Below are 24,100 nucleotides of genomic sequence, written 5' to 3' on the forward strand. Positions count from 1 at the left end.
CCAATCTGGCAGGAGTGCCAGGTGGTGCAGGCAAGAGTGTGCTTGCACTGTGCCTGAGCAGAGAGCCGCAGGGACACAGGCAGCAGCTGGAACAGCAACAATTAGCACTGATGCTTCCACTGTAGCAAATAAGTTATTTTTCTGTCATCTTGCTCCTTTGCATGTGCTTTCTATTACCCTGTAAGTATCAAAGGAAGGGGTTACGGTGTCAGCTGCCCCTGTCTAGGGTCACAGTCGTGAGCTTGAACAGGCTTCCAAATGTCCTCCCCCGATTCCTTCCAGAAGCGCCAGGGCTCTCAGCAACTTATTGGAGAGACACTGTGCCCCGTTTAGCTAAGAGCTGGATTCAGTGCAGGGTTCCAGAGGCGAGTGCAGGCACAGGCCAAAGCACAAAACGTGCCAGCATGTTCCACTCAAAGCTCTTACTGCCAGGAGCTAAGCCTTGAGAGAGGAATATTAGCCTTTTAGGGTGGAAAGCGAGAAGAGTCCGGAAGCCCCCAAATGACTGAGGCTTGTGGGAAAGGGGCAGCAGCAGAGTCTGAGGTTCAGCTCCCCTGCAGAACTGTCCTCGGGGAAAGGTTCCACCTACCCAACCGGTGGGCCAAAATGCCTTCACATTTTTTGTATCTTTTGTTAGCCACGTGATACTGCACACTCCCATTGCTATCTACGCCGTGACTCAGCGTTGGGCCCCTGCTTTGCATACAGAAAGTCCCAGGTCTAACCCCGGAGTCTCCAGGTCGGGCTGGACAGCCAGGGCTGCCTCTGAAGAGCCACGGCTGCCAGTCAGTGCTGCCAGTACCAGGCTAGACAAAGCGAGGGTCTGCCTCAGCACAAGGTGGCTTCCTCTCTTCCTCGTTACCCTCCACTGTTAAAATAGAACTTCGGTACTTAATTATTAAATCCTGTTATGATTTACAGTGCTCTGGTGCAGCAACAGATGCTACCCAAGGCTCTTCATGACACAGTATTTATTTGCTCCCTCTCCCTGGAGAGGGAAGCCTGACGTCTACAAATGCGCGAGGACCGTGTCCCCAGGGAGAGCAAATTGAGGTAGTTCCATTACACTCACTGGAGTTCTAACTGTGGGGACTTGGCTGGGTTGGCAGAGCAAAGGAGTTGATTTGACAATACACAGTCCTGGCCACCAGGAAGGATCCTCTGCTGGGCCTTCTCAAATGCAATGGGTCTTTCCAGGACCAAGCTGGACAGGCGCTTCATCGAGCAGTAGAGCACATTTTTCTTTTAGAAAAAGAATGAATAGCCCATGCATGGGCCTTGGTCTAGATTGTGGCCCTGATGGCGGTGAGCCTTTAACCCTTTCTGGTCCTGCTCTGAGTCCCCCTGCTGTCCTTTAACATTTTAGACCTGCACACTAAAGCTAATGCTGCAACAAGCATCACCTCTGGTCTGCCCTCCACTCAAAGGAGGAGGGAAAAAGAAAGATGTTAGCCAAGTGTGAATGAGGAACAACAAAAGCAAGTGACTTAACTGATAATGCTCTTTCCCACTAACTTGAGGACTGAAACAGCAAAAGTTAGACAAAGGGAGGCCCAGGAGGACCTGACTCATGTTTGAAGAGCCTGCAGGCTGAGAGCAAGCCCAGGCCCTCCCATGGAAATGAGTTATAACAGAACTGTAAAATGTGAGCCAGACATGCAGCCTTCGTGATGCTCTGAAGACACCTAGAAAAACGGGTGGTTGCGAGGGGGCAGGCAAGGCGCCCCACTGCTTCCCCTGCCCCAGACTTGAGCCTCCCCTGGGAAGCCCACAGCTCTTAGTACTAGTTTTGAAGGGCTGAAACACTTGGCAGCTTGTTTGCATGAAGTATTGCTTCTTCTTGCAACAGTTAGCTTGCATCTGAGGTAGTAAAGTCAGCCATGCATCTTTTTTACTGAGTTGCACAGTAGGATACAGTCAGAAAGGTTAATACCTGTACTTCTGAGAATATTTCCATGTCATGCCTGACAGCAGAGGTCAAGTGTTCTCTTCCGGGATAAGAAATGCCTGCCGGTCCGTGTTGGTTCTCTTTGTGATTTAGCACTTATATCCTTGGACTGCCTGTTTGGGGGGAGCGGGGAACACAGCTAGTAAAAATAATAAATGAGCTGAGGTGGCTTACAAAGGGAGAGGCTGAGCAGCTGATAGCCTTAACATACATAATATCCGAGACCAGATGGCTGTTCCACACTTGCTCCAATTGGTTTAGATCTGCATTTGCCAGAAGAGGCCCTTGCAGTTTCAACAATTCTTTTTCAGCTAGGATTCCACCTACCTGTCTGCATGTTCAATAAACACTTCTATTCATGCAAGTGGGATGAATACTCCTACCTGCTTTTCACAAAGTCTCAGGGAGTGAGTAACTGTGCTGGCATCAGTGCTTTGCACGAAGGGCCTCATGGCAGGCGTGGACAGACTGCAGGCTTTCAGGATCTAGTTTGCCTGTTTGTTTGGACTGAGACACTGGGACCCACCAAGCACAGCCTCAGTTCTGAGGCTGGGAATTTGTTTTGAGGATCGGAGGTGAACAGAACCCATGGCCCCTACAAATACCACTCCTGGTTACCCCTGGCTTTCTTCATTTCAATAGGGATGGAGGGGGAGTTGTGCTGCTTTTATTAAACAATTACAGGATAGAAATTCTTGTTGATTTACTGCAAGTCATCTAGAAGCCCGTCAATGGATTGCAATCTGCCTTCTGCCAACCCCAGCTTAGGGAAGTGCAACACTCTCCAACAGAAGCTGCCATGCGCATGTTTCTTCTGCAGGCAACGAAAGCACCCCTTCCAACTGTGCATCCTCCTCACTCAGCCCCCCAACCATCCAAGAATGGCAGCAGTACGGCGTTGCTATAACGACGCGTTCCCCTTGCCACCCCACCCACTTGCCACCCCTTTGCGAATCTTTTTGTTTCAACACAGAGAGAGCACTGCCAATCGCAGCAACAGATCCTGAGCGGCTGAGCTGACTCTCAGGACTATTTGCAAAGCGGCATCGCTGTGCAAGCTGGCCTCCTACCTGTCGGACTTCATTGAACCACTTGGCCATTCAGATGCAGGTTTTCTTTCTTCTTCTAAAGGCTAAAGCCAACACCAAGCCAAGCATTAAGCAAAACTGAGCTGGTGTGGCATAAAGGTTACTTTTCTGGACCGAGACTTGGATTCTAGTTCCCACCCAGCCATGAAGCTCATTGGATGACTCCAGGCTAGTCACCCACCTCACTGGGTTGATGTGAGGATAAAATCAAAAGGAAGAAGAGCACGTAAGACTCCTTGGAGGAGGGAAAAAGGCAGGATGAAAATATATTAAAATAAACACAATATTGAAGAATACTTGGAATAATCCCATTGATTTCACTCAAGTTATTCTAGGTTAGAATTATAAAGATTTCTGCCCTTAACTACCAGCAGACTAGTTGTCCTGGACCAGAGCCCCATAGTGTCTTGACTGACAGTGATCAGAAAATAAAATGTTTGAGAGCAGGAATATGCAACCTGGAGTCCTGCATAAATTGCTTAATTCTCCTTTAGAACATATTGTATCAATACATTATTCCGGCCTTCCCCAATTAGCTGCAGTCAGGCATCTCAGAGGGCACCAGCTTGGAGAAGTATGAAATACTCCAATCTCATGACCACTTACTAGCAGATTTGCTGTGTTTAGGCACTACAGACTGCTCAATAGCACCCCCTGCTGGAGTGACAAATCAGTGACAACGAATTAATTTATCTGCACTTGATTGCATTAGTGCAAGTAAAGCCTCTGAAAGATTCTTAAATTTGTAAGCCAAATCCAACCATTCCTACCCAACCTGGGGGCTGCTCTGCTCAGCCAACCATGCTGTTTCAAAGCAGGTGTGGCAGGCAGCTTAAAGGGGCTTGTAACAAGTAGCAGGTTTTTCATGTCAGTTTCAAACACTTTGGTGGGGCTTATATTCCCTTAGGGAGAAAAACCCTGTTAAAAGGCAATTTCTTACCAGTCAAAAGAATATAGTGCCCAAAATCCTCACTTCTATTGTACTCAAGCTCATTTAAATAAGGGTGGTATGCCTTGACACAGAAATGCAACTATTCTGTATATGCTTCCGACAGCTCTGCAACATACGGAAATTCAACTTGAGCACCGAGGTGGGAAAAGCTTTGCCTAGGACAGGTGAAAACTCCAAGAATATACAGCACTCTCAGCTTGTCAACAGGTCTAAAAAAATAACTGACTTCACTTTCTTTGAGGCAATCCCAAACTTACGCAGTAGCTACAATCAATTTTTTACCTCATCAGTCTCTTGAAATGTTCCAAATTCCAGCTGGGAGACGAAGAAAAGGATAAAAGAATTTAATTATTTTTAATCTTGAAATGGTTGATTTCTCTTAACAGAGATTTGAAGGATGTTTAATGAAACCATCAGGTTCTTTCCTTCAAGCAGCGCTGCAATCCAATACAGCAGCCCTTCCCCAACTTGGAGGCAACCGCACGGGTTGGACCACAACTCCAACAGGTAGGGGAGGTCCACTGTGCAGCCTGACCTGAGAGCCAGGCCCATTAAATTCAGTGACACTTCCTTCTAGGCACAGGCTTGTTCTGTAAGAAACCATTCATTCTTGCAGCTGCTCAGGTAACATGATTAAAATCTCTGTTTTGTTTCCACAGACAAATTGACTTATAGCTAGGTTTTGAAACTGATCCATCTTACTCAACCTTTTTGATGCAGTCCAGATTGAAAGAGAAGGTACCCCGATACATTTGGAACCAAAAAAAGGAGGGGATTACTCCAGCCAGAGAACTTTTGTCAGCCTTTGAAGTCTAGCACACAAACTTGGAAATGCACAGAGTGCTGGTAACTGTGAAAAAAAGGGGGGCTGCCAGGTGCTTGAACTTGATGCTGCACCTGTTGCTCAGAACATGCCAGGAACTGCAAGCCCCCAAGAAGCCACATGAAAGGGGCCATGATGGAGCCCTTCCTAATTTATGCCCTTCAGCACCTGTGCTGGTACCAAGCTGTTTTGCAAATCAAATCTTACTTTCTTTCTCTTTACTTTTTTGAAGATGAGCTTCTCTTGAAACAGGGAGAAAAAACCACACAGCTAGAAAAAGAATGCTTCACACTTTCCCTTTATACACATGCCTTTCTACAGATCAAACAGGAATTGCTCTATTCAATAAACTCCTTTTAGGATCAGCTGTCCTTGAGGGGTATTTTAAGCAAAGAACTTTACTTTGCAGACAAGACTTGAGCATAGTCAACTGTTCACCTGAACATCTTTGGGATATGAAAAAAAAAACCTTGAAATCTTTTTCAGTTGGTGGAGAATTGTGAAAACTGTCATTTTAGGAAGAAGTCTTTACTAGGAAGGGTATGCATTCAGCTGGAAGAAGCAAATTTCTGTTTGATAACTGCATATGTCTAGCAATTTAGATGACAGCCTGATAAAATAAGAGGATATATCTTCTCTTTCCAAACCATGAGCTTAACAAGGAAACATTAGTAGTCTTGCAACTGGATGGTCTTTAGTGGATGCAGTTTGAACCTAGCACACTAGTGCACATTGTGTTTTGCCCATCAGATAACAGATTGCTTTTGCATCATGGAAACAGCCTTCCTCTCCAGTCAGAAACTATGAACTTTTTGCCCCCCAAATAGAGTGCATTCTAGACAACACTGCTGCCACAGTCAGTGCTACAGAAGATTTTAAAATGGTGAAAATAAAACCTGCCACTTGCAACGTCATTTGTACACATCTGCCAAAACTCCCACAAGCTCAGGTTACTGCAACTTCATCCTTTAAAATGCAAATGTGGACTGTGAAAGCTGCAGATTGGAACAAGTGCACCATTATACTTCCTTCAAACTAAACCAAGTCTCCACCCAACCTGATCCCCTTGCACTTTAAGTCTGCAAAGGATAAAAGGAAGCAACATTTCCTCCCCCCCAACACAAGCACACACACTCTCCCCCCTCCCCGCCTTGAAAAACCAATCCTAAGAAGCAATTGTTTTAAGCTTATGTTTGTCGGTCAACTTTCCCAAGCTGCACATTTATCACATGGTTTAAACTTAAGCTTCTTTCAGAATGAGCAGTCAAATCCTTGTAGTGCTTCCCACCTTACTAACTTTTCTATGGCTGCAAACTATTCAGAAGCAAGTCATGTTGAAAAAGGTTTACTGTGGTTTAAGTATGGGTAAGCAAAACTACTTTTAAAATGTATCAAGATAAAGTTATTCTGCAAGAAGCTGCGGGTTTAACTGCGCACTCGTCCTATATTTAGAATCTGTTGTAGTTATTAGTCTAGTTCTAATCCGTGTTTATGCCTAGCCTGCCATTCCTTTTCATCACACAGAATAGCTTTCTACAATACAAGTCCCCCTCACTCACATTCGCCAAAGACCAAAAAGATACAGTCATGTGCTCCCCTGCCACTCAATTCCTCTTGCATCAAACTTTTCAACTCGTCAGATCACCCTGGAGAGAAATGCATTCCCCAGACCACGAAGGTATAATTCATGTAAACTTCATTCCGCCTTCCAAAACTGCATGCCCGCCATTTAATGATAAAACGACCGTGCTTGTCATGCAAGCCCTCCCATCTGTCAAACCGACTCTCCAGCGTGCTATGCACTTTTGCACCTTATTAAAAAGTTGGGAAAAAACAGTCCACGTACCCAAGTGAACTCAAGACAGTTTTGCTGCACTTCCTTCCACTTGCGTGTGCGCGCGCGCCGTGTGGTTTTAAAAGGTTCGGGAAAGTTGTTTTGATAAAGCCAAAGTGCATCGAGAGGCGGCAGTTCCCTCCTTCGCCACCGTCGCGCCGATCAAGCCCAAAGATAAGCGGGGAGGAGAGCGCACGCGAGGGAGCCGCATCCAGTCTAGACCCCGCGTAAGCCACTGGGGCTCGCCAGCCCGTGGCCAGGAGATTCTCTTAAGCTCTCTGTGACGCACGGGCGAAGGGGTGGGCAGGGAAGGCGGGGGGGACCCTCTGACGCACGGGCCAGGCTGCAGCCTTCACCATACAAGGCAAAAAGGGGCGGAATGTTCCGGCGCCGGCGGAGCGAGGGGAGGGGTCGGAATGTCTGCGCGGGTGACGCACGCGGGGTTCCATTGACGCACGCCTTGGAATTGTTTGATCTAAAAATAGCACGAGCTGCCCCCGGCTAAAAATAGAGCCTTTTCCTAAGTCGCGGGGCCGGGGGGGAAGTAAGAAAGAAGTGTCGTAGGAAGAACCGACACGGGGGAGCGGGAGGACCCCAGGCGGCACGGAAGTGAAGGGGCGATCGCGTCGCGAAGTTTCTTGAACGCTCGGGGCGGGCGCAGCCGTGCAGAGCCACGCACTTCGGGCGACCCCTCTCCTCTCCTGCCCACCCGGCTTCTCCGAAGAGCGGCAGCCCCCCGCGCATTCTCAGAGCAATCCCAAGCCGCCCTTTGCTGCTAGACGCTTTCCCTCTCCCTTTAGAGTCACCCACAGCTGCAGCTCCTCCCCTTCCTAGGAGCTGGGGCTGCCCTCACCTGCAGCCACGCGGTGATTTCTGACAAGCGCGATCGGCTGCCCGTCGAAGCGGAGAGCGCGTGAAGGGAGGGGAAAGCCGCTCTGCTGATCACAACAGCCTCGCGGCCGTGACCCCGTCGTCGCCCAAGCCTGCCCGCACCTGATGAAACCCTAAGAGGTTCTTCCATGAGAGGGGAAAACATACATAGGAAGAAAATAAGTTGCAGCTTTTTCTCCGTTTAAAATTTCTTGCTCCTATGTCTTCTGGTAGTAGTAGCCTGATACACCGCAGGGCAGATAAATTTTCCCTGGTCTGGGGATAAAGGGCTGGTGATGAAAGCATCTCCTCACTTTCCATGTGTCAAGCTGCAACTGCTAAGCCGTGCAAGTGGATGCAAGGCCGCTAAATATGATGCAATTCAATAGAGACTCCAGCTTAACTGGTCAGCCACTGCACTTTCCTAACCTCATTTAGCAACACTGAGACATCTCCTGGGTTCCCCCCTTTTTGCAGTGCAATTATCTGCTCTCCAGGCACAGTTTAATTTTAAAAAAAAAGTACATGGCGACGATGTTTCATCTAGCATGCTCCCATCCACATGCCAGGGCCTGAACTCTGGATGAGAGACTGACCAGAAACTTTTTGTCTCAAGTTTGAGGGACAGGAAGAGAAAGTATTAGATACCAAACAAAAGTTTAACACAAGTTTAATCCAATTGTTTTCATAAAACTCAAACTCAAGTCATAAGGTACCTAGTGCCATCCAGATGTATTGGACCACAACATCCTTAACCTCCAGCTTGTGGTGTGGTCCACTGTCCGTGGTGCCCAGGAATGATAAGAGTTGTAATCCAGCACATCTGGAAGGCAGAGGCATGGCATGGACTTGGGGAATGTATATGCAAACATGGTGGAAAGAGACCATGGCCATAACATAATAAAGTTTAAAATCAAACTTATGAGTTTTAATTGATTTAGCCAATGGATTAATTTGTATTTATTTTAGATTTGGCATTCCCCACCACCACACACACACACACACACAGAGGAATGCCTTTCCTGAGATGGTGCTGGCTATGTACCATTCCTCCCTGCCCAATCAGGAATACCTTAGCTTGATCAATATATTTTAATCAATTAGGATACAATCCTATGTCAATTAGGCAGGAAAAAGTAATAGAATCAAAGAATTGTAGTGTTGAAAGAGCCACTGATGCCACTTAATCTGATTCCCTGCTCAGCAAGGGCTTCCAATTAAAGCATCTGGCAAGTCCCAACATTCCTCAGCTAATACCGGGAGCTGAACAACTTTGTGTCAATACATACATAGGATTGCTTGCTTAACTGATTAATACATTGCAGCCCTAAACACTCTCGCTCACTCTCCTGGCACTGATACCAATCTGCTGCAAGTATAAACTTTAAGACTCCAGAGTGGTTAACATCTGTAGCATTCATGGGGAGATTGGTCTGTGAAAGATGATGGAGGAGGCCAGCCAAACTGTGCTAAACATTTGTTCTACCACCATCTGTGGCTGGCTGTTTTCAGAAAGAATTTGGTGGAACTCCCATTGGGTGTTTCCTCAAGCAAGCAAAGGAAACTAAAGACAAAGGCTGAAAAAAGTTTTTTTTTTTTTTAATCTAGGTCAGCCTCAGCACGTGCTTCTTTCCACCTGTTGCTGGCTGTGTGGCTTTCTCAGCATAGCCCAACCACAAATACATTTTAAGTATTTCACTGGCTTCTGGTAAGTGTTCTTAGAGGTGCATCTTTACCACAATGCACCCAATAATCACCTCCAAACCTCAGGGAATCCTCTCTCTCTCTTCCTTTGAGCTAACTCTTTAAATAGTTTACACCCTCGCCCAAAGCCTGGTTTTACTCTGTACTTTTTTATTTATCCTGTTTTCCATCTACCTGGCCTTCAAGGCAGCTTATAACATTAGCAATATACTGAAATCCAACCATACTAATGAAATACAATGTAAAATTTTACACAAATGAATGCCACTAAACATCAGGTGAAAAACACAAGCAGAAAATATGCCTCTTATCAAAGGTATGAGCAGACAGAAATTAATGCTATCTAAAGATGGCAAAGTTGACTCCATAAACACTACCACAAAGAAATCCTGAACCCCGCTTGTTATAAATTTAGGGTTATACCCAATCTTAGCTGAAGTTGTCCCATTAATTTCAATGGGACTACTCTAAGTAGGATTAATATGGGATACAAATTTAGCTACTAAAGCACAGGTGGGCAACTTGTAGCCCTGCAGATGTTCTGGCCTACAAATCCCATAAGCCCTAGCCAGCATAAGCAGTAATATGAGATCATAGGAGTTGTTGACCAAAACTTCAGGAAGGCTGGAGGGGCCTCAGGAACTGATTTTAAAAGATCATTACAGCTCCACCCTGCAATGTTGAGTTGGAGGAGTGGATTACATCACAGGGCTATTCATGTCCTTGTTGTGGACCACTGTACTCCGCTTTAGACTTGTGCTGGTAGCTCTAGTCCCATATAGGTTTGAGTTCCATTTGAAAGAGGATGTCCCATAATTAAACATTAAATACCTACAGGAGAAAGACTAATTCTGATTCCTGCACGATGGATTTCCTCTCCCCACTACAGCCACTACCTATAGGGAAACTGCATCTTTACTGAGCAAACGGAGCTCCTTATTTATACCATGTGCTTGTATTTCTGGGCTAATGGAATTCTTAAACTGTAACTCAGAGCCGCTGTTGCTGTTACAAGCCTCTAAGGACTTGTTACCAAATTCCCTGAACTTCCCTCCCTGACAAATAGCCTTACAACCAGGTTATGCTTTGGGGTACAAACAACTTCTAATACCCAACCTTCCACTGCTTGTTACTGGCTGTTTGGATTTATCTGGATTTTTACTCCCTGTGTGTAAACTCTTCAGACAATATTTTTGGTCAATCTCCTGGCCACCTGCACCAGTTATCTAAGGTCATCTCACAGAAAAACAGTGAAGTATCCAAGCTGTAGGGCACAATTCTAGGCATGTTTAGACCAAACAAACCCTCCAGAACTCCCAGCATGCCCCAAACAGACTATTTTTTGTGCGAGCATGCATACGATTACACCCTCAGCCATTTTCTTTCTCCTAGCTTTTTATACCGACCACACACTGAACAATAGACCTTTTCCCTCTCTCTACTACAGATTCCCTATAACTGCCAACTCTCATTTGTACTGCCATTTTCCAACTACTCTTTTCTACCTCTCTGGAATCCCCATCCATCAGATTTGTAATTACCTGATCCAAGCACCATTTAACAATATTCAAAGCAATCATTTGCCTTTCTCTTCCCTTCCGAATCTCACTCAACCACTACTAGACAAGCCTTTGACAAAAGCAAAACAAGACTCCAGGCCTGCTTGGATGCATTGTTACCTCACCAAGGCCACACCAAGTATGTTTTACAGAACCACTGTTGTTGTTCGCAGGCATTTCTTCATATGCTTCCTGCAGACCAACACATCTGGAGGGTCTACATCAGAAAAGATACTTTTAGCATTCTGTAGTACTTCTGCCTAGTGTCACAAAATGCTGACTACCATCTTGGTAGGGCCCACTTTTTTTTAAGAAAAGGAAACAAAAAAAGTATTTTGTTTTGCTTGCTTGTATTCATGCACTACCTTGGACGCAAATGTCCAAAATAAAAATCCTAATCCTGTGTCTCGGGAGGGAATCCAAGTCCAAGTATCAAAGACATGAATTCAGGCCTATAAAAGCTGGTCTAACAACCCCTCCCATCCAGCAGCTCCACCAATTGCTTCTCTTCAAAACTTTAATATCTGCCACATCTTCAAGACATTCCCTTCAGGATCTGCTGCCAAACTTCTGAAACTGTAGGTTAGGTAAGGTGACACATGAGACATTTCCCAAGCATCAGCTAATTCATACAACTTGGTTGTATTTGGTTGCAAATGAGCGAGCACTACAAAGGAAGCAAGAACGCAAGAAGATTTTTCAGAGCATGGTTGTTTGGTGGCAAGCCAGAGGGAGCCACCCCCATATTTTGGGATAGACTGAGGGCAGGGTAATCAGATCAGCCTAGCAAGTTTGTTTTCTTAAGAGGAGAATCCCCATGGGTCAGTCAGCAGATAGCTATGCTGTGCTTAAGCAGTCCAGCATATCTGTGTCCATTTAAAAATAGGAACAGTAGTTCTCTGGAGGAGTCCACAAAGGCCATCTGGGTAAGGGTCCCCACAGCCAAAACACATTTGCTGGCCTAGGAGGGCTGCGGCTCAGGTGCAGAGCACGTGCTTTGCCTGCAGAGGGTCCCACCCCTGCATCTCCAGCTAGGCCTGGAAATGCTTCTGCCTGAAACCTGGGAGAGCCGCCACTGCCTGTCAGTGCCAACAATACTGGGCTAGGTGAACCAGCTGTCTGACTCCTGATAAGACTACTTGCTCTGTTCCAGCGTTCTCCTGCCTCTGCTTGTCAGAATGCAGAGGAAACAGCTTATCTGAAGGAAAGGAAGAAAAACATATCACACTGGAGCAAGCATTATTCCGTAATGTGGGGATAACTATATTGATCTCATCTCTGAATAGTGGTTGCTGGGGACAAACAGCGGGCAAAGGTCTTGCAGGTGAATATGTGGATTTCAGAGGCATCTGGTAATCCCTGGTGAGAAGCAGGATGCCAGACCTTGGTTCAGTTCAGCAGGGCTATTCTAATATCTTAACTGGTAACAGGGCCAACAGCAGTCCTAGGCACTGGTCTCCTAAAAAGCCACATTTCATGCCAAATCATGCATCCAAGAAAATATGCCTCTTCTTTCCCAGATGCCAACTCTTTCCATTTTCAGAAGGATCATCCATGTCATATGCCCACACAATACAGAACTTGGTGGGATTTCCTTTGCAGTAGACATGCACCGAACTGCACTGCAAGGCTTGGTTTTTAAGTCTGGCCTACAGGAAACATGATTTCGCAATATGTACCCCTTGAAGGTCATTTATTTAATTTGTATTTCAATTTTCCATTAAAAAGTCGGCCAGTCCCAAACAGTCCCAGGTATCTTAGCCAAGTCTAGTCTTTTGAAAAAGTTCACTTCCTGGCGGCACTTTTCCTTCCATCTAGGCTCCTCTTCTCCCCGTCCCCCAATTCTCTTACTTGTCCATATCCCAGCCTCCAAGTGGAATTTCATGTGCCAAGCATAAAAAACCACTGAACATTGGGCAGATGTATTTTCCTATTGTTAAGAATATTTTTAGACTCTGTATCCTCTGGCTTTTCTGAAAGGCCTCAAGTTTGTAAAAACCAACTGCGTAACAAGATGCGTTTTTACTGCATGCTGGAGTTGAAGCCCTGGCGGGAATCCCCGACCAGCTGCCGTGCAGGGGAATTGCATCATCATGGAGCTTTCCAGCACTCAAAAAGCCAGACTTTTTAGGGCAAGCCCTAAAATTTAAGGAATGTGGAACTGAAGATGCCCTGTACACACACACACACACACACACACACACTTTTAAAGGTTGGAAAATAGATCACAGAGGGATAATGGTTGTACAAGCCTAACAACACCAGGTACCCAGGAATAGCCAAGTGTAGGTTGTGGCCAGCCTTTTGTTAGAAATAACTTGGCTTTGCCACAGCCTTTTTTTCAGGTTGGCTTGAGAAACTTTGGACTTAAGTCACAGAATTCTAGCACAGAGTGGGCAAGCTTTCAGGCTGAGGGTCAGATTCAGTCTGGAGCAGTTCTCAGGGACTGTGATCCACTGGTGAGTGGAGCCCCAAAACAAAAGGGGTGTGGCCAAATTCAACCACGCAGAACAGAGGGGGGAAGCATTGCAAAATACAGGAAAACAATAAGCTGCCAGTGGCTGGGAGCAATGGGATGGGCCAGGGGGAGGGGCATGCCTATCCGGGAGACCTGGAGGTCTGAGTTAGGACCCCAGGAGGGCCGGATTTACCCCGAGGACTCAGGATCAACACCCTGCCCTAGTATTCCTAAGAAATCTAATGTTCATCAAGCTTCCTGAACCAAGAAAGGATGCAAAGTCTCGGCAGCCCTCCACTCCAGCAATACTGGGCTTATGATTAGAGCTTATGTAGAAAGCTCTCGCAAAAGGTTAAAACTTGAACCAGAATGAACCTTGTACCTGCAAAGCCTTACTCAGAAATTTCAGGCCGGTCATCACGTAGATGTTTGTTGCAAGGATCCGAATACAGTAGCCTGCCATACAGTTAGTCCCCAGGTTAAGAACAAGTTCCTTCCTGAGAACATCCTTAAGTCAAATTTGTATTAAGTCGGATCACATGGGTAAGCCAAATGTTTGTCTTAGTATTTGCTTATTATCTTACCTTTCTATACATATAAAACACTTAAACACTTCCATATTCACAAATGCACCTTAACCACAATACAGTGTTGTAATAATAATACAGTAATAATGAAGTAACTACAGGTACTGAAGAAAGTGAGAAAGAATCTGTATGTGTGTAGGTATACAGTACTGTAAAAAACAAATAAAAGAAACGGTTCTTAAATCAGTTCAGAACATTCTTAAGGTAGCATTAGACCTAACATTAACTGATGATGATGGAGACGGAGCTGTTGCTGGAAAGTCAGGATTTGACTGTGCTGCTGGAGAGGGGTACCACTGAATCTAAGGTGCAGTTGGTGTGGAATGAAGAGCTGTGAATACTGCATCTCTAGGGAACCACACAGCCACTGAGAGATGCATCTCCAAACTCGTTGCACAATTCCCTAGAGATATTCACTGCTTTTCGGCAGAGATGTTCATATAGGATTTATGGCAGTCTGTGAATTCCTAAGCATGGATTGTTCATAACCCAGATTTCATAATCCAGAGACCATGTGCTCCTTTGGAGGAATAGCAGAATCTCAACATGGCCCCAAAATTTTGAAAATTACTGGGGAGAAGTGATGGTGCATCTTCCCCTACCAACATGATAGCCAATGGTGATAAAAGACAGACAGACAGACAGAAAGGCGGGCATACCATAAAAGGCAAAAAAAAACAACCTAAGTGCTATGAAACGACTCATCTGAAAGAATTCTAGCAGCCCAGTCCTCAAATTGCCTCAATGGAAAGTTCCACTGATCTGAGAACAAGTGGTTTGAGGCTTGCAGATGTATTGATGCCAGAGTGTGAGGCAAGACCTTTCCCCAAGAGCATGGAAATGTGGTTTGCCACTCAGTGGGTGGGCAGGGGAAAACCTGCTTTCCACCTTTTTTACTCAAAGAGTACTCGTTAAAGTCGTCAGGTACACATTAACACTTGGTGCACTGGGTTTTGCACCTGGCCAATGTGTTATTGTGAAATGGAGGCAATGTCTTCCAGTGTTCAGCACAGAGCATTGGAAGACATGACAGCACTGGAACCAGAAAGAAGACTGGATCCAGAAGACAGTGGTGCTCCTCTAATGAAAGACTGCAACATCTAGGACTGCCTCACTCAAAGAAAAAGTGAGTAAGAGGAAGCACAATAGACATATACAAAATTATGCTGGGTGTGGAGAAAGTGGGTAAGGAAACTTTTTTTTCCCTTCTCCCATACTACTAGAACCCAGGATCATCCCGTGAAGCTAAGTGGAATAAGACTCAGGACAGACAAAAGAAAGTACTTCTCCGAATAGTGTGCAGCTAAATCATGGAATTCCCTTCCAAGAGGCATCCTGAAGGACACCACTTGGAACGGCTCTAGCAGGAGATCAGACACATACATGGAGGTGAAGGCTATCCAGGGTTACTAGTCCTGATGGCTATATGCTGCCTCCATTATCAGAGGCTGTTCTGGTGATCATGGCTGGGAGGATGCAGCTTCTCTCATGCCCTGATCATCAGTTTCTTGTGATTGGCCACTGTGAACAGAATACTGGCCTTGTTGGCCTCTTGGTCAGACTCAGGTTGGCTCTTATGTTTTTATGAGGATAAAAATGAAACAATCTACAAGTGCAATAATCTTGAGCAGCCTTTTTGCCCTGTAAGTTATGTCAGACTAAAGCTCCCAGCACATCCTGCTCTCACCCATTTTGCCTTTCGCCATGCTGGGGGCATAGGCTGGGAAGCAAAACTTCCACTGGCCAGATTCTGCCTGTAAATGGCAGGTTCCACTTCTCTGGGCTAGGCAATAGTTTCTGCTGAACACAGGAATAGAACCCATTGTGAGATCATCCCCTCAAATTGTGTTTGTACCTCACTAACAGGATGCTGCCTTGACATACCTGATCCTATGCAAACCATCTGCTCACCTGCCTGAGAAAGACTCCAGGCCAGCCACCTTAGCACAGCAGCAAACCATGGCCAGGGAATGCATGTAGTAAAGTGCACACGGGGCATCACATTGTAATGTACCACAGTGCACAATTTTATACCTTTAGTCACCGAAAATGACTTCATTAAAACCTCTGTTTTAGTTCTCATGTGCCATAACTAATGGGGCTACTAGATGCCCCGCCAGCCATTTTAAGTACCCTGGATACAGCTGGTTTATATAACTGGGCTTTTAAATGCTTTTTTCCTGTTCTGCCATTAGACTCATCCAGCTGAGAAGGCAGGGACAGACCATGGTGCAGTTCCTAAATTCTAACATAGAAAAGCTACCTTGCCTTTGAGGTGGAACTAGGCTCCTGACCCTCCACTTCTGACAGGACTGCTCTGCCCATCTAGCTTTACAGACATCCTGCTTCAGTGCTATCAGTGATCCTGCCAAGTTGGGAGGTCCAGAAGCGGAAGTAACAGCTGAACAGCAGGCAACTGTGTGTCCTCCCAGCAGCCCAGGTGCAAACCAGATTAGCAAGAAGTACAAAGTCCCCCTAGCCTACTCGGAGTGTTCCGGACAGGAGTTCCTGGCTGGTTTTGTGGTCGACGACTATCCTCAATAGCACGGAAGCTGCCAAGAAAGCAAGCCGTTCCCAGAGTGGTGCCTCACTCTGAAGATCACAAAGCCCTAGTAGTTTGTTATTTCATTTATCACTATATTTACATCCTGTCTTTTTCCCCTCTTGCAAGGAACTCAGGCCGAACAAGTACTCCATTTTATACACTGTCATGTTTAAGTCTTATGTCTTACTGTGTTGCTGTAATTTATGATTTTAGGCTATCTTGTAAAGTGCGCACAGTGCTTTGGGTGGCACAGAAATGCAATGAATAAAAATAAACAACTAAGACGAGAGGACCTGAGGTTGGTCCCCATCCAGCATCTGGGTTGCACCACTTCTTAAAAAGCCACATCTGGATCCAGGTGAGGCAGTGGTTGTTCTGAACCGATACCTTAGCTTGGTAATGGACTGGATGAGGGCCAATAAGCTGAAGCTTAATCCAGATATGATGGAAGTGCTGTTGGTAGGCAATCTACCCTTTCAACTGGGAAATTTTCAACCTATTCTGGATTGAAAATTTCAGAATAGGGTTGCGCTCCCCCAAAAGGATAAGGTTCATAGCTTGGGGGTGCTCCTGGACCACCACTTGCCTTGCAGGTGACCTTGATGGCCAGGAGCACCTTCCATTAGTTTAGGCTGATTATTCTGCTCTCTTCCTACTTGAACAAGCAAAGGTTTCCCATAGTTATCCACATGCTGGTAACCTCTTGGTTGGATTACTACCATGTGCACTATATGGGCTGACTTTGAAGACAGTCTGGGCACTCCAACTAATCCAAAACAGAGTAACACAGCCACTAAGAAGGACTGGTCCCAGAGAGCACACCACACTGGTCCTCTGCCAGCTGCACTGGCTGCCTGTTATTGCCCAGGCCCAATTCAAAGTGCTTGTGTTAACATACAAAGCCCTAAATGGCTTGGGGCTGGGATGTCTGAAGGAATGCCTGTTCCCATATATCCCTACCAGACAATGGTGGCCCTCCTTTGTGAGTCCCCTCAAATGAAGTGGGGGGGGGGATTGGTGAGAAAAGGGGCCCTTTCTGTTACTGCACCTCATCTTTGGAATTATCTCCCTAAAGAGGTGCAACTAGCATCCTCATTATTCTGCTTTCCCCACCAGGTAAAAACAAGTACACAATAAAACAAGTTTTATCATCATGGTTTATCACACTATTTCACTGCTTGGCTTTATTGCTGGTTCATTTGTTTCCTTGTTCTGTATTTTACTGTAATTGGATTTTAAGTTGCTTCTGATGTTAGAGTTTTAATCTTAATATGGTTATACGGCTATTTTCTTGTTCCTGTTTCTTGTGAGCTGCCCAGAGAGCCCCTGGACTATGAGGAGGCATACAAATACAACAAACAAACAAACAAACAAACAACCCAACTCACAGGGATGTTGTATTTCTGTAGGGTGAAATCCAAGGCTGTTGGAAGAAGAGTCTGATGCAATGTGAGAATAAGTGATGTCCGGTGAACTGAGCTAATGAGCCAGACTGCAGATTTTACGGTATTGCTCCCTTAATCCTCCAGTTCATCATTTCCACAGACTCATAGCAAACCTAAGTTTCAGCACCTTTGACCAGTCAGGATGATCAGTTTGCATCCATAAATAAACATCATGGCAGGGCTAGAACTAAAGGCAGTTCTCAATGTCTTCTTTTGTGCATGAGTGTTGGGAGTGGGGAATCCACCCATATAGCTTCCACCATTGTGAAAGCACTCTGCTGGGAAAAGCTATGCTTGGCAAAATTATCTTCTCCATGCAAAATATGGCTTTAATTCATACATAACCCACAACTTATTTAAGCCATGGCTTGTTGTTCTACCTAGGGTTTGTCTAGCAGACAATGGAATAAACTGTGGTTTGCTTTAGCAATCCCTGGGTTTTGTTTTGATTTTCTTTGCCTGCTCCCTCTGTGTATCCCAAATGCCTTTATGACACTGCAGTACTGGCACACAGAGGACTTTTGTTGATTATGATAAAGCAAGATGGAAAAAATAACCTCCAGATATTCCTCAGTTCTAGGTCTGCATGTAATTACATGTGGTTTAAATACCCCAGAGTTCATAACTCAACAACAAGACATGGGTTCTCTTTCTGGATTGCTACGGTTTTGTTTGTGTTAACATGAAAACAATCCAGAATGCAACAACTCGTACTACAGGTTAGTGCTATGTGTGAACCAGTTTATTATGTAAGGCTAGTATTTACAATGAAGGCGAGATGCCTCTTAAATAACTTTTTGTGGGGTGGAAGAGATGTGCCACAAGTATAGATCATGACCTCAAATGACTTCCTATTGTTTGACAAGTTCTTTTCCCTCAGGCCACGTACACCTGCATGGCACATGCATCCCACAATACTGCCACAACCATTTTGATTGGCAAGGAACCAAAACAATTTTAAAGCATCTCTCCTGGTACAACCAGACAGGTGAAAGACAAGATGTACGAACATGTCATTCTAAGCATAGAGTTTGGAGAGACCTTCCAAGAAAAGCAAAAAAGGTTAGAAGAGCACAGTTCTTCAAGCAAGGCATTTTTGTTTTAGGAAATCATGTTGTCCTTTAACATAAGGAAGCCACTATCTTTCTCAGAATCAGGGTACTTAAAACACTGATACTTATCATTAATCTAATATTGGCTTGTGGGAAGATGTTCAGACCAGTGTTTATATGAACAGAAGAGCTGCCTTGGATCAGACTGAAGTCCTGTTCCATCCAGCATTCTGTCACCACAGTGTAAACCAGATGCTTACGGCAAGCCCACAAATAGGACATTTAATCTGTGGCTTTTTGCCCTGCGAAGGGCAAACAGCAAGCAATAGCACTCTCTCCCTTACACTCCCTATCAAATGATATACAGAGGCAAATCACTTCTGACACAGAGGGTATCTTGCATATGCATCTTTTACTTTAACACTACTAACAGATTAGTATAATTGCATCAGCATAGATTTGAAGCAATCCATCTATGCCTTGGGCATCTTTGGGCAAAGGGCAAAAGTGAGCCCTTTTTCTAGTTTTATCCAGTCCATTAAGATTATTTAAATGTAAATAGTTCTCCCTCTCATCTCCCTTTTTCTAACCTACTGCTTTAATCCAGGCTTCCCCAGTCTGGTGTGTTCCCTTTCATATTTGCTGAACTACAACTCCTACCAGCATGGCCAATGGTTTAGGATTATGGGTGTTGTAGTCCCACACATCTGGAGGGCCCCAAGTCCGTTTCAATCTATTCTTTCAATTGCTTGTATTGCTGTAAGCATTTTAATCTGCAATACTCAAACTAGCAAATAGAAAACCAACTAAAACACTATAAAATAATTTAGCAGTGAGGGGAAAGATAGTCTTAAGACTCTACCGAAAGTTAGCCCTTTATTTAAGTAGAAGTGTCTTTTTTGCCATAATGTTGCAGCCACAATTCTTTCCAGAGGTTTTACTCCCCCTCTCAAAAGAATTCTTGCTACGTTCTTCCCCGTGACTCCGAGAAAGAGAAAGTTCCGTAGGTTAGTTCTTTGCCAGCATGAAAGAAGAGTTTCCTTTGATCAGCTCAGAATGCTGCTTGTGTTCCCTGCTCTCCCTCTTCCCTTCTCAAAACAAACCTGCAGGTGCAGCAAGCACCTTGTGCAGGAGCCATCTGGCCGTGGCCCAGCGCTGGTGGAGGGCCGCAGCCCACAGCTGCTTCCAATCATCTGGTCTGGGCCAAGGACTGCGAGCGAGGTTTGGCAGGCCACACACTCAACACACGCATGTTTGTGTTGAAGAGGCGGCCAAGCCCACGGGCGTCAGCGAGAACGTAACGGGGTGTCCCACCCTTTGCTCAACGTCAGCAGCTGGATGTGCACTGGCTCACGTCAGCAAATCTTGAAAGTACACACCAGCCTCCGTAGATGGGATTCCCTCCGTGGCCTTTCTCTTCATCACCTCTGAACCTCCTGAATGACACTTTCTAACCACAGCTGGAGAATAACGTGGGAACCCCAGTCTGGCCTATGCCAGAAACCCGATGTAGCAAAGCATACACTGTCTACTTTCTTCTAGCAGTTTTTGCACAACTATGAGAGTCTATTTTGCCAAAACTGAGAGCAAAGTTTTGTCAAGTCAACTGATTCTCTCTCCCTCTCCCTCACACACACACAGAACACAGAAGTGCTACTCACTCAACATGAAAGTTCAAGACAGTTTTAGTCTGAATGTTAAACAAGGATGCTTTATGCTCCCTTCTGTATTGGCCTGTAACCATGCAACTTGGATCAATTATCATGGGGGTTAAGTCAATCAGCAAGCAGATTCTTGGGAATGTAGCAAAAACAACAAAACTCCTTGGGACACCTTAAAAATTAAAAATATATTTACTCCAGGAGGCTAACCTGGTTATCCTTTGTAAATCATAAATGTAGTGATCTGTATTGATCAAAGCAAGAAGCAGAGTGTGTCTGATGCTTGAAACAGAGCTTTAAATGGGGGGTTTCTAGAGGAGAAGAAACACTTCGCAATCACCCTTGCTCTGGACTGAATCCTTATCTGCCAAACAAAAAGGTATTCTTTCTTGGGCCCCAGTTAGTTCTCTGGTCTTGACATGGCATGAAAAAGCAGCTGCAATCAGAACTTTAATAGAAATGACATCATATAACTTTGGCAAAACTCTAAATGTTTCAGAGCCCATATATTTCACACTGCTACCTACTCTTCTGGCAAGATTTGAGTGGAAGAATTTGAGTTATTTACTTAAATATATGAAAAACACTCAAGGCAGCTTAGAAATTAAATAACATGAAGTTGACCAATGAATAAAAAGTGAGCACTATGTTGAATACTGAATATTATTTTATTCAAAATATTTCTAGTTCTAGGAAATATTTCTAGGAAAAAGGCTGTTCTTAAGTTTTGCTAAGCTTTCACTTCTACTTTAATTATTTTACTGGATGCACTGATTCAAGCTAAACTCCCTAGCCATAAAGACTACACTTTTTATATAACAGAAGAAAGGCAAGTTTCTTGGAGAGAAACACGCGTTCCATGCTTACCTAATGTAATTGCAAATGTGCATAGCACACACAACCCTTTTAACATCCTAAACATACCTATGTGATACACAGAGCAAGCAATAGCTTGTCCTGCTGGGGACAGTCACATCAGTAAAAAAGGATCCTGGTTCTTTGAAGCATTGCCAAGACTTCATTAGGTCATCAATGAATGCGACTACTTGGCAATCAATACTGTGACTCCAGCATCAGATTGCAGTGAATATCTAACATGCTCCTTGCTTGCCAGCCAAGGAAAGATTTAGCTTTCCCCATAGCATGGACAATGACATTCAAGAACTAAAATCCTAAACATACAGACAGTGAAATAAGTCTTAGTGAACTCAGTCTGATTTATTTGCAAATAAATGCACTGAGGATTGCACTGATAGGCTGGTCCCTGTATGTAGCTGTTTGAAAGTAAATTCCAATAAACTCAGACTTTATTTCAGAGTAGATGTGCAGTGGATCAAGCTGACAGAATGGGGTTTTAAGCAAACCTGTCTGTGTTTACACCTAGCATTCTTCTATGAAGTATTTTCATGTGTCATAAAACAATCTCCATGAGAGGTTCTCTGAGACAATACTATGATATGTATTTATTTTGTAAGCCACCCCGAGGCTTTTTGCGAATAGAATAGAATTTTATGGCGGCATAGAAATGTTCTAAATAAATAAATAAGTGAACACTAACAACAAACATTTAGGGGAACATGCGATGCAGCCCTCCGGCTATTGTTGGATTGCAACTCCCATCATTCCTTGCCATTGACTATACCAGTTACGGCAGATAGGTGCTGCACTCCGACAACATCTGGAGGGCCACAAACTGCCCACTCCTGATCTAGCTGCTTAGTTTCACTCAAAACACTAGCCGTTTATACAATATTCAATTGCATTAAGTGTACACACACTCCAAGAGAAGGAAGTCCAGCTACTGACCTTTGTTGTTTGGTCATCAGCAAAAAAATTATATTCTTCATAATGACCCACAATGTTTTTAAATGTCTAAAATATCATGTCAAAGTGGAAACAAAGTAGGAAACTGGATGCAAGTTGTGAAGAGTAAGTGTATTTGCAAAGCTCAATCTGTGCTTAATGTTCATCTTCAGGAGTGGAAAGAAAAGGACTTCTCTTCTGTCTAGATTGTTCTAGACTCTAGAACAACCTGCAAGCAGCCTAGGCTTTGCAAACTCCTGGGAGAAAGGAAAGTGATACAGAAGTGGGGCAATGTCTGTGTAACAGAGTCCATTTAATAGCATCAAGCACACAAACTTCCACAAAGCATTCAAACCCATATTCAATTATGAATCCTTCAGGGGCAAGCCGAAATACCTGACAGTGCAAGGATAAATAAGAATCTTGGGCATCAGATCCCTGTGAGAATTCAGAGAGAATAGGTGCTTTCAGATAGGGTGCTTCTGGTGCTAGCCATCAGAAAGCATTCTAGGCAGCTATTCTTTCTATCCCTCCTTAAGGGATTTTCCTGGTGTAAGGAAGAGGAAGCAGTATGAAAAACTTGGCTTTAGATATTGGTGACAACGGCGTCTGGATCCAGTGAATGGGATAGAGCTATGGTGTGATAAAAGCCTTCTATAAATACAGTACCTACAACACACAATTCTATCAACCTGTATTTACTCACAATCAGACAACTGATTCCCATTGAATTTTACTCTCAACTGAATGCACACGATCGCAGCATAACATATACGAAGTAGCTGCGTGCATCCCAGTATACCATTAATTTAAGCTGTATTTCCTCTGCAAGTTGAGAGAGATGTACAAACTAAAACAGACTCTGGAGGAACTGGAGGGAAAAAGTAGCCGATTGACTCCGGATTTCCTCCTTTGAAACGGAAGTTTCAAGAACCAAGAAAGACTAAGGCTACACCCCTACAAGTTACGTGGGAGTAAGTTCATTTCAGTCAGGAGATTTCGAAAGAGGGAGCATGCATGGGGCTGCATTGTAAACTGCAGGATAGGGGTAGGAAAGAGACAGTCCAGCGTGCCCTCAATGCCCGCACAACCCACAGCAGCTCACCTGCTGATCGATCACAGTCGTCCATCGCCTCTCCCGTTTCCTCGCCTCTCCGCGTCCTCTCCAGGGCGGGCAGCCCGGTAGCAGCATCTGGGGCATGGCTTCCCGAGCCATTCTGAGCCCCGGCCTACCTGCCTGCCCACCAGACACGTACTCGCCCACGGACAACGGGTGACCCTCGTTTCCGCCGCCGCTACTACTGCTGCTGCTACGATGCCTGCCCGCCCCCCACACACTCGCCGGGACAGCTCGCGCCATCGGGCCCGCTGCTTTATTTTCTGCAAGCCCCGCCCCTCCGCCCCAGCCAGGAAGGAGCCTCCGTGACGTCAACTCTGGGCTCCATTGACGTCGTTGGAATCCCAGCCATCAATGGGACTAAAAATAGACACCCCGAACTTAAAATACACGCCCAAGCGCGCGCGCCGGCTCCTCCCCCTCATTGTGCCGCCGTCGCAGCCCTTCCCAGCTCGGCGGCGGAACAGGCGGGGGCTTAATGTGGGTCGCGGCGAGCCGCAGCGTTTTCCCGGGTAGGCCCGGGGAAAGAGGAGGAGGAGGAAGAGAACGCGAAGGCCACCCTACCACGGCCAGTATGAAATGTGATGTGCCCCAGACAATTTCAGTGCTTGACTGGAAGAGGGGGCCCTGACAAGACCCTAGCTCTGGCGTCTT

General features: G+C 45.2%; 1 protein-coding gene across 3 annotated transcripts in view; it reads right to left on the reverse strand.

Moving 5' to 3' along the window:
* The window catches only part of NR4A1 (nuclear receptor subfamily 4 group A member 1), a 37,107-nt gene extending 13,428 nt beyond the window's left edge, over positions 1-23,679 (reverse strand). Inside the window, exon 1 of one of the 3 annotated variants that reach the window (XM_044421990.1) lies at positions 23,435-23,679. In XM_044421990.1, the coding sequence (XP_044277925.1) occupies positions 23,435-23,459 (25 nt within the window). In that variant the 5' untranslated portion in view covers positions 23,460-23,679. Of the gene's footprint in view, positions 1-1,933; positions 6,637-6,657; positions 6,907-23,434 lie in introns of those variants that run through there. The other 2 variants (XM_044421991.1, XM_044421992.1) reach the window with 2 other exon arrangements.
* Positions 23,680-24,100: the final 421 nt, after the last annotated feature.

This window comes from Varanus komodoensis, unplaced genomic scaffold (assembly GCF_004798865.1).
Source record: "Varanus komodoensis strain SLA01 unplaced genomic scaffold, ASM479886v1 scaffold12, whole genome shotgun sequence".
Classification (NCBI taxonomy): domain Eukaryota; kingdom Metazoa; phylum Chordata; class Lepidosauria; order Squamata; family Varanidae; genus Varanus; species Varanus komodoensis.